The sequence below is a fragment of the Triticum urartu genome, chromosome 7A (genome assembly GCF_056163025.1).
Source record: "Triticum urartu cultivar PI428250 chromosome 7A, HENAU_Tu73, whole genome shotgun sequence".
Taxonomy (NCBI): Eukaryota; Viridiplantae; Streptophyta; class Magnoliopsida; order Poales; family Poaceae; genus Triticum; species Triticum urartu.
In genome coordinates this window covers 3,166,121-3,177,909 of record NC_141879.1, presented here as the reverse complement: position 1 = coordinate 3,177,909, position 11,789 = coordinate 3,166,121, and the positions used below count along the sequence as shown (strand labels likewise).

The 11,789-nt window shown below is 45.8% G+C and overlaps 1 protein-coding gene across 1 annotated transcript; it reads right to left on the bottom strand.

The window, feature by feature from the left end:
* Positions 1-399: 399 nt before the first annotated feature.
* LOC125523260 (uncharacterized) lies at positions 400-1,725 on the bottom strand. Its single transcript, XM_087536998.1, has 2 exons — positions 813-1,725; positions 400-464 (listed from the first exon to the last, which is right to left on the bottom strand). The coding sequence occupies exons 1-2, from the start codon at positions 1,723-1,725 to the stop codon at positions 400-402; spliced, it is 978 nt and encodes a 325-aa protein (XP_087393124.1).
* Between the last annotated feature and the right edge of the window lie 10,064 nt (positions 1,726-11,789).

Below are 11,789 nucleotides of genomic sequence, written 5' to 3'. Positions count from 1 at the left end.
ATAAGATTGGAAACAAAGTTGTTATGCATTGCATAGAATGAAGGTAAAGTTTCATTGAAAGCGAATGAAACTTCACATTGCATATGTTTTGGACAAAAGGCAGCGTGGAATAACTTTTGAGTTCAGTTTAGAAAAAAGAGCACCTAAACAAAAGGACAACTTTTCATTCAAATTCAGAAGTGGTTACTGGAGTACTTCTGCAGGCAACAACCATAGCCACGACTGTAGATTTACCAAGACATTTTGCTATAAACTGGAAATCAAGAAGGCAGAAGTATAAGCACCAGCAAATTGAGCCATATGATTCAAGCAGATTCCAAAGTACACAGGCAAATACTTCAGTCAACAGAAGAGCCAATTCTTGACGGAAGCACGAACTTGGTTTGAAGGTAAAAAAAGCTATTGCCCATCTGCATCTGCTAATGACTCTGAGAACAAAGGAACATAGGGTAGAAATCGTTGTGTGTTTCTCTTTTCAAGATTAAGGATATATCGAACTTTCTAATGTCGCATATCATATGCTACCAAGGTATCACCTAAACATGAGACCAAGAAAATGGTGTCGCAATCTGGATGGATCTCAATCAGGCAGGCATTTGCTTTAAACTGGAAATCAATAAGGCAAGAGTGTAAGCACCAGCAAATTGAGCGGCATGATTCAAGCAGATTCCAAAGTAACAGACAAATACTTCAGCCGCCTACAGAAGAGCTGATTCTTGAAGGGAGCACAAAGGTGGTTTGAAGGTAAAAAAACTACTGTCCATCTGCATCTGCTAATGACTATGAGAACAGAGGAACATAGGGTAGAAGTTGCTGTGTGTTGCTCTTCTCAAGATTAAGGATACATCCAACTTTCTGATGTCGCATATCATATGCTACCAAGGTATCACCTAGACATGAGGGCAGGAAAATGGTGTCGCAATCTGGATGAATCTCAACCGCCATGTACTCCCTCCCAATCTTGCTCATAAGCTTATTGAAGCTGGCAATATGCTTGAGGACCAATTCTCTACTATCGCAATCCTGAAGGCACCAGAGTTCTAACCGAGAGATTTGGTTGTTATCGTCGTAGGAAGCTACAGCGTAGTGTAAGCACCCCTGTGACGATCCAATCGTACCAAATCTTCGGCCGTATGGCAGACTGATGGTCTTCCACACTTTGCCCTCCATGTCCACCCCCAGCAACATATGATGACCGTCGTTGCGTTCAAGGCTGCCCATCAGGTAGAGCATGCCGCCAACAAAGATGCATCTACTCCGAATGAATAGCATGACTTTCTCAGCCATCTCATTACCCCTATGACTCCAGGCTCCTGTCCGCAACGAGTAAATGTTCACTCCTGTGATGCACTTTTCCTGAAAGGTCTGCTCAAAGTGAAGAACATGGAAGTCGGATGATACGGCCGGATCGAAAGCCAAGCCTGTGGTACAGCTACTTCTGTCAGCCGCCGGCTTTGGGGGCAGCGGGGGCAGCTCCACCCACCTCCAGGTGACGGGATTGCACACGACAAAACGGAAATCACCCTCTTTCATCGAAGGGGTCACGTTGTTGTTTTTCTTGTAGCGGCGGTAGAGAAGGAGGCCATTGCAGGAATTCTCCTGGATGATTCCCTCGTCCTTGTCATGGTCGGGCATGTAAGGGAGGGAGGGGTCGAACGGGGCTGCTGCACCGTCGCTGGAGACGCTGGCGAAGTGGTGGTCGCGCCTGTTGTCGCTGACAGTCATGTAGAGGAAGCCAGCAAGGATCTGGGGCAGCTTGTTGCGATTGGCGGGGTCGGCGATGAGGTTGCGCCATGGCACGGAGACGCACTTGAAGCGGTGGACGGACCTAACCGGGAGGCTGGAGAGGATCTCCAGGATAAGGTCGTCGGTGAAGAGGCTGGCTGCCGTCGCCCCCGGATGGTCGTCCCGCCTTGGCTTTGTGTTCCTCTCGAAGCTTGCCTCCATGGAGAGCTGCCTAGGCAGGGGAGGGGGGTCAAGCGAGGTCAGGACGGGTCGATTTGCATCGATCTGCACTGCATGAGGAAAATCAATCCGCCAAGTAGTCGGTGGCAATGGCGGATCTACGATTTGAAAAGAGGGTGGTTGTCCTAATCTATTTTTGGACAACAAATATGACAAGTGAAAGTTCTAACTAACTACCAGCGCCACATAGAAACAGATCGATATGGTGTTACAAACACAGTAAAATTCTCAATTAAGTATCAGTTTTGCCTAAAAGAAGATTCTAACTAATTTGCTTCATATCAACCATGAATTCATAATGACATAATTAAGTGAACACAAATTATGTACTGCTGGATTGATAGTGGGTAGCCGAGGAAAGAGCAAACCCTAAATAAAAAATTGGGGAATCGCCGAGTGGGCAGTGGACGAGATGCATGAACTGGTACCTCAAATCGACAAGGATGCATGGTTGCTGGCTTGCTGCTGCCTGTCTGCCGGTGAATGGAAAGGAGGTCCGGCGAGTGGCTAGGCAGGCGGGGCCGGTAACCGGCAAGCGGCGAGACGGCGAAATCAAGAGTTCGCACGTACGGCTCCGTGAGTTTTTTGTCGGCCTAGGCATAGGGAGAGATGGGTCGGGATTGGGCTTTTATTTTATTTTGTCTGGCCATCTCGAATCAGACAGGGAAAGGACCTGCGTTGCGTGATAAGCTGGAACACAAGAGGGAGTTTGACTTGCGAGCTGAGTTAAAACAACGCATGCATGCTTTGGCCAATAACCATGCAGATGAACGTAAAAAAAAAACCATGCAGATCGGGGTTCCAGCGCAACCTGTAAAACATAGTCATTGGGAAATTTTAATCAACTTCGATGGTGGGTCGACCTAGCATCTTTTGAAATAATTGGTGCCGGACAGCTGGCGCATTGAGTCGAACAACAACCTTTGACACGGTCGGGCCTATATTAGTTGAAATACTCATTATGCTGCCACATGCCGTTAAGTTAGTATTCAAGAAAAGTTGGCCGTACTATGATTTTTGAGTCGCATAAGCTTCGTATTGTTGGTCAACCTCAACGTTGAGATACGTGTGTGCCTTGTACTCCCTCTGCACCGATGCATTAGGCATCTTATGTTATGCACCGCGACAAAGTCGAAGGAGAAAACGAGAGAACTTGATAATTATTTACTAATAATATCATTGCATGTGGAGACCTGACCACTCCATATTGTGCTAGGTAGTCTCGAGTCATTGAAGGCATACATGTCCCACGTCCCCTATTGACTGATTTGTTTTTTTGTGGCAAGAAAAATAGGAAACGAGGTGAGGAGTTAATGCGTCGCACCTAAGCGTTTTACGGTTACTTGATTTTCGTAATGTGCCTAAGTTGGATCCCTAGCTTGAAAAGAGTAATTCTCCACGTGAAGACTAAAGAGAGGAAAACTTGCAAGTTGCATGCAACACAGTGTTTTAAATAGCGGGTTATGCCAAATAGCGGCGGCCCTCCAAATTAGCTATAGCCGGCTATTTCTTAATTTTAGCGGGCTATGTCACATAGCGGCACCTGCTCAAACCGCTATAGCACCGCTATAGCTGTGCTATAGCCGGCTATTTAAAACCTCACGTTGGCACCACCCAATTAAAATATTATTACTCCTTGTTGTTATTGTTCTCGTCATCGTCGTCATCGTTGTCTCATTACATAGATGAATTTAAACTTGCAACGTCACTGTGGGCTCTGACCGACTGACTAACTCAACTATTGTTGATCTTTCAACAAACCATCCTCAGTACTACCTCGGTTGCGGAGGCAGGAATTGTTTACTTTGTAGACTAGGCTGTTCAAAGCTGGGTTGAATATCATTATAATTAACAGATTCCTTAACAAGATTAACAACCTAACGCACCGAAATGATGACATAAAATGAAAGAATACATATATATGGTAGTTGCCCATGTTACTTAGTAAAGGTAGCTAGTATCATCTTAATTTCACGGCACTGTGGGTCCTACTAACATTTAAGATGGGCTTCAAAATAAGAATTCTGAAAACATGAGTCGCATGTTATCCCGGTATTTTCGGTTTCATGCCCCACCATTCCGTGTATCGCTCGCCCATTCCGATTCCGTGTATCAAGGTAGAGATAGCTACTACCAAGCTTGTGTTAGCTGTTCCATGGTCCATATGCAGTATATATTGACCTAAATTCGACCAGTCCGTTGATATCTCCTATCTACTTCTCTTGTCCATTCATGTACACCAGTCAGCATGCATTGTCGTGAAGGAGGCGAGACAGTTATTAATACAATTGCAAGCAGAAAACACGAGAGCAACCGAGGTGATTATAACTATGCGAAGATGTGTATACGATTGCAAGCAGCCGTAGGTCTCTTTCCAGAAAGTGCACCTTACAACCTTGGATTATTTCCTCACAAAATCTTGTCTTGTCAAATAATAATCAATAATGTCAGAGATTTGCAATAGGAAAATTGTTAGAGATGGCCATTTATATTGCAATACCATGCCACACGGGGCTAAAAGTCTCAAGTAGGCTTCTCATAACCTTGCCAAATTTATTACATATCCTAATACTTGAGTTCCAACTAGCAATACTACCTAGATGGCTATAAGATGGTTCCGGAGTTACATAGCTTTAGACCATACAAGGTACTTATTAATCCCACCCCCCATATGTAGCTTTAGACCATATTCATTCCAACCCCCATATGTGGGGTGAGTATCTGGTGCTACGGGAGCACCTCACATTAGGTGCTCCCAATTTTCAAAATGCACATTTAAATATTTCAAATCAAAATTCTAAATACACATTGAGAAACAAAAAAGACAAATCCAGCATGAATGTTTTGCAGAAAATCCCCCAAACATTCCTGAAATGACACTCTGGTCCACACCCCGTGATGCTGCCCATTCGATCTCAGATTAGCAGCTGAGATCGCGTGGGAGCACATAATGTGAGGTGCCCCCGTAGCACCAGATAATCACCCCACATATGTGACATCCATATCATACATATCACTTGATGGATTCCCATTTAAATACCCTGTGTACTCCCTCTGCCCTTGAAAGAGTGTACTTGCAACTTTATAAAATTTTTACTAAAAAGTGACCAAATGGGCCAAATCACCCGATCGGTGCTTTTTGTAAAAAGTCTACTAGAAACGCAGTGGCTTTTGGAAAAAAAATAAAAAAGCGACCAGGTGGTCTTCTGCAAACCTAACTGTAAATGTGATGGTTTTCTACAATTAACTCTATATAATTTATATTTAGTATCCCAACAATCTCGGTTTCATATTATGGTGGATGAAGATCATATTGCCCCAGTAATCTATTTCATATACATTTTTTGTAACTATGAATTAAGATTACATGCTTTCTTGCAAGAAAGAAAAAAAAGCAGAAGATGAAATGTCAGCAATCAGATGACATCATTTATGTATATCTAACCTGATGTACGTAGCAGCGTGGTAGGTGGTGTGCCGGCCGCCAATATTAGTAGCAACTAGCAAGTAGGGTAAATATATTTATATGCCGGATAAAATATGTTATAACAACAGCCAGACGGCATGACTGAACTACATCCAGTTTGATGTAGCAAGTAGGGTAATATCATATCTAATTGGATGAGCTCCTATACTATTAGTATTCATTCTCTTGGCTCTTGGGTCAAGATACATTGACTACGTCTGTGGCAGGCGGGAGAGAGTAATGTTTATGTGTGGGGTATCTATCAATCTCCATCAAGGGCTTTTCCTTGAAATTTCGGTGGCTTACGGGGATCACATTTGTACAAATTGATTTTTGTGTGTGTGTGTGGGGGGGGGGCGGGGGGGGGGGGGGGGGGGGTGCTGGAGTGGACGTTGAAATCAACCGACGGGACCACTACCCCTTTCTGCTGTTGTTATTTGAACCTTAACATCAATGGGTCTATAGCCCGCCGTATTTCACGTTGGAGATGCATAAAGCTTGACCAGCTTCGCTACCGACGTTTCCTATGGCTCAGGCACAGGGTACATCCTAAGGTGCGGTTGCTCCGATGGATACCAAGGCAACCCTTACCTTGTTGATGGATGCCAAAGTACCACCATTCGTTCGCCTCTGTTTCTTATCCATCACCTACTTTGTTAGTTCCTCGTTATTCTATCTATACATTTGTTGCTACTCCCTAATTGAACTGCTAAAACAGCATATATTATGGTACATAGGTAGTAGAATACATCGTCCACTTATCCACATCATTTAGGGGTTTACATGTGAATTTGCTCTTATATGCAGTTTAACATAGTATATTAATATTAACACAAAGAGATCTCTTCATGATCCGGTCAACAACACGTTGTCCATCCATAATAAAAAATAAAAAATTAATAGGCATGGCTGGCCTATATGATTCCACGTCTATTTAAGAACCGGACAAATCTTGAGGTATAAACATAGCCTACCCCAATTTCACTGGATATGTAGATTCCCAAGGAAAAACACAGCTGGATAGCACGATCCTCTGGAGAGATTTGTAAACTAAAACACAAACAAAATAATAGTCTATTAAAAAACAACTGCACACACATACAAACATTCCCAGGTAAACCCACAACTCAACATCAAGATGATCAAGACAAACAAACTACTAACCAGACCATGTAAGATTGCACAGCTAATTAGACATCTATATAAAACAGATCAATGCAGAAAAACTCCTCACAGAACCATGGATGCCTATGCAACTAACAAAACATCTAGAGGCTGTTTGGTTTGGTGCCCCGGCTTGCCAAGCCAATTTTTTGGCGTTGACCACATTCCTGGGCGTTGGTTGGATTGAAGCCAACCATTTTGTGTGCCCATGCAGCCTTCCGCACTCCATGTGTACACCACCGCCGGTCTGGACCATCGAGCGCCCTACACCTCCTCCTGCGCTGTCTAGCAACCCCTCGTGCGCGTTGTGCCCACATCGATGGTGACCACGGCCGGTCCTCTCGGTCCAGCCCGGGCTGGAGCGCGGTCGGTCCGAGCCCTGGAATCAGGACTGCACAGCTGGTCGGTCCGGTCCGGTCTGGTCCGCCGGCGGTCGGTCAAAACGGCGGCTCGGTCAAGAACCGGACCGGGCCCGGACCGTGTCCACCCTGAGGCATGGCCAGCCTGGGCAGAAACCAAACAGGCCCCTATACCGAACAACCACTGAAAAGATTTTTATGGAATGTATCAGAGAAAGCAATTTGCTCACACAACAATGCATGCATGTTATAGAACAGTCACTGTCCAGACAGATGCATTACTAATTAATCTTCCTCCAAATATTTGTAAGCATCTGTGGAGAAAATTAGCTTCTCCAAGTTATGCTGATCCGACTCATGCTCCACACAAATCCTAAACAAAATCAAATCAGGTAGCAATTCATTTCACAGAAATTAGAAATAAAGAGAGGAAGGTATCTTCACCTGGTGCTTGAATCGATCTGGCCATGTCGGCACCCTTTGGGGAAGGCCGATGGCGAGCGAGGACGCAGGACAGCGGCTGGAGGCGGAGCTAGGACGGCCGTCGCACGTGATGAAGAGGGGCCAGGGACGGAGCTCAGTTCGCCGCTGCGCTCGCCCTTCCCTCGCCAAACGCAGACCGCGCCCGCGGCCCCAGCCCGTGTCTGCCGCCCTCTGCCTCGGCGGCGGATCCGTGGTCGGCGGGGAGGCATCGGGGCAGTGGCGAAGAGGCCCCTGCGGCGCAAGGAGCACACCGACCCGCTGTTCCACGCGGCTTCACGGGTGCGGCGAGCTCCTGCTGCTCGCCGTCCTGATCTGCACAGCCGATACAAGGCAGCGGCGGCGGCGGATGGGAAATGGTGAAGGAGAGGAAAGGTGGGGATGGCGGAGCCAGGAGAATCGGGGGAGAGGAGAGGAGAGGGGCCGAGGGTCGCGGGGGAGACGCAGGCTAGGGCTTCTACTGACTGCTTGGAGCTGGTTCAGCTCTGGAACTCACGACAGTTCTCGCGCTCTCTTATAGCGCCTATTCTTCTTGAAATTGGAGGGCTAGCCTCTTCGTTTGTTTACTTTGATATTCTTCATGTAATGAGACAATCCAACACATCAGCTCACCTGTGTGCGAAACATGCAAGCACTCTAGGCGTGTCTGATTGTTGGATGAACTCCCCCCTGGTTTCCTCGTGACTAGCCTTATGGCTGATCGCGCTGGAGCTGCTAGTGAATGAATAAAGCTCGATGATTCCCGCAAAAAAAAAAATCACATTAGCAGCAAAAGAGCAACCAACCGTGAGCACCCAAGTCACCGACGCGTGGGACCAACCCAACCGAAGCGCAGGAGACGTGAGCGGGTGACAAAATAACCACGCGAGACGCTGGCCGGGCTGCAGCCCACGATCGCTGCAACCGACCTCTCAGCCCACAGCCAATGGGCGGGTAGTATAGGGTGATTTATATGTTCAATGAGTTACTGTCAGTGCCACAGCCGAAGCTTCACTGAAGCACAACAAGGGTCAGTTAAGTGACGACTGACGGCTGAGACAAACTTGACTTATAGGATCATGGCCGTAAAGAAATGCAGAATGAGGATTTCAGTTAGCAGCAAAGGAATGACCTGATTTTCTGTCCTGCATAATTTATGTTCTCGAAACATGAAGCAGAGGAGGCTCTGTTTCGGTCAACCAATGCTCTCGTTTTATTTCACCAATGAATGCTGGCAACAGAGCATGCTTGGGTAAATTATAAAGCGGAGTTGCAAATTTGGATTAACATTAATGCATATCTTGACAGCAGCTATCTCAAACCTTTCAGTGCATACCACTCAATCTTCAGGTAGTCATTGTTACTGTATGAAAGAATTCAGTGGCTGGGATTTTCTTTCAGTTCCCAGTCAAGCCTGCTGTAGGTTCTCTCATGGAACAGGAGACTAGATTTTGTAAATATACAACATTTGCATGATTAAATGATCTTCTCCTCTGCTCTGCTGCATATCCAAGTTTACTTATGGTATGTCAGAGATGCATACATGCCTTGCATAGGTACTAGTACCTTCGTCTGCTGCTTTTTTTTTTAACCGGGCATTACCCCTTTCGATTGCTGTGACATAACGGAAATACACCGGTGTCCGGAGGATGAGGTGGGAAAGAGGAAAGCGGGTTCAAGCATCGCCGGGAAGCCCACTGCGAGCACTCGCCATCGAGTTTACTCAATGTGGGGCGAAAACCCGACGACACTATTATACTAAGTCACTACACCAAACCACTGCACTGTTTAGTTTTAGACCACCGATAGATGTTAGAATTGTGACGAATATTATTGTACAAGGTAGGTTACAGTTGGATTCTGAGTCATACGATGTGTAGATAGGATATGGAGTCGTGTCCAAGTAGGACACTTATATCATAGGCCTTTTATATATGAGGAGATAGACACACGATGTAACCTATGCCAACATAATAGCACAGGCACGCGGGGGCACCGGCGGCATGTGCCGGCGCCAGGGCGGCCAGGATGCGGTATTGTAACAGTGTCACTGGGAGGAGCGTCCGTAGTCAGGCCTCGGGGACTTAGCCATATCGATGAACCTCGTTAACAAATCTCGATGTTGTGCCTCGTGTGATTGCTTGGTCCTCGGTAGATTGATGGTTAACCTCGAATTATTCTAACAAGTGATATCAGAGCAAGGTTTCGAGAAGACTGCGAAAGTTGATTTAGAGAAGAACGATGAAGACCGGCGGCAGTGGGGCACGGCGTACGTGCGTCAGTGATCTTAGATCGTCGTGTATGAAGCATTCTAGAGATGAAGCGGATTCACGGATCGATTACAAATAAGTCGCAGTTGTCGTCAAGTTCGAAGCTCGGTCCGATGGCCAGCAGCTGGAGCGACTTGGAGTTGGGTTATCGATCGAGAGGCAGCTCATACATTTGACGTGTTTTTGGCGAACTTCTTCGAGGCAGAATCGATGGACGCGCAGGAGTCAGATCTGATCTGTGTGGCGGCGTGTTCAGGCGTGCAGCACCAGGACTCCTCCACAGCGGCGCGTACAAGGCGGCTTCCCGGGCGCTGGGGTCATACCAGTCGAGATGGCGTGAGGCGGTGCACCTGCTAGCGGCAGGCTTTTCCAAGCGGAGGCCTAGCTCGGGACAGCCCGTGGTCCAGCTGGGATTTACGAAGGCCGACGTACGGAGAGGATGGAGCAGCGATATGCATGCGCACGAAGGTTCAGCCAAGAGCTGCAAAAGAAAGTAGACGCGTGATTTGTTGGAAAAAAAATGGTCGGTTTCAAGGATTTGCACAGCAGACATGAAAGTTGCTGGCTATACTACTAGGTTGATCTGCATTGCTGGCTATACTACTAGGTTGATCTGCATTAAATTTAAAGAAACAACAAGAAAAGAGAGTCACAGGTGTTAGGTCGTGGAGTAGAGTTAATTGAAATACTTTGCTACGTACACAATGTAGAAAACCTAGGCTAAAGCGTATGCTCGATGCAGGGGCGTGCGTGTTAATATAGGGCGCAAAGGCCAGCGAAATTACAAGGGTTGTTAGGCCATGAACTTGATCTCCAAGTTAACTAACTAACAGATATGGGATCAGGTCTCCTTGGCCTAACTGAATACAACACACGCACACATTACAGATATGCATCGTTTAACACTTCCCCTCAATCAGAACTATCCAAGTTGAGATTGTGCCTAAAAGCTTGCAGCTGCCTCAAAGAAAGCGGTTTAGTAAATCCATCTGCAACTTGATCACCAGTAGGTAAAAACCTGATATTCAACAATTTGTCAGCCACCCTTTCTCGAACAAAGTGGTAGTCTATCTCTATATGCTTGGTCCTGGCATGAAAAATAGGATTAGCAGACAAGTATGTAGCACCAAGATTATCACACCAAAGTGATGCTGCCTTTGGATGTCGAACACCCAACTCTGTCAACAAATTCTGAACCCAGATGATTTCAGCAGTAGCATTTGCTAGGGCCTTATACTCAGCTTCTATACTTGATCTGGATACAGTTGGCTGTTTACGAGCACTCCAGGAGATTAGGTTACTTCCAAGGAAAACTGCAAAACCTCCAGTTGATCTCTTATCATCAGGACAACCTGCTCAATCTGCATGTGAGAAAGCACTTACAAGCATCGAATCTGACTTTCCCAGTTTGAGTCTATGACTCTTTGTTCCTTGAAGATACCTAAGTATTCTCTTTACTGCTGTCCAATGCACACTAGTAGGAGCATGTAAAAACTGACATACTTTATTTACTGAGTATGAGATATCTGGTCTAGTCAATGTCAGATATTGTAATGCTCCTACAATACTTCTGTACCTGGTAGAGTCTTCTGTCCCAAGCATGTCTCCATCATAGAGACAATTTTTCAGAGGTGGACAAAGGTGTAGATGATGGCTTACACCCCTTCATGCCCATCCTTTGAAGTATTTCTTGCACATATTTTTCTTGTGACAGAACGATTCCATTCTTTGCATATTTTACCTCAATTCCAAGGAAGAAATGAAGACTACCAAGGTCCTTGAGTGTGAACTCCTTGCTCAAATCCATGAGAAGAGCTTCAACTGCTTTAGATGATGAACTTGTAACAACTATATCATCAACATAAATAAGCATAAAAATAATTATCCCATGCCGATGATAATAAAACAACGAAGTATCTCCCTTGGATGGAACAAAACCAAGAGATTGTAAATTCGATGACAATCGAGAGTACCAAGCTCTAGGTGCTTGTTTCAGTCCATAAATTGCTTTATCAAGTTTGCAGACATGACGTGGAAAACGTGGATGCTCATACCCAGGAGGTTGCCTCATGAACACTTCCTCTTCCAGAACACCATGCAAAAACG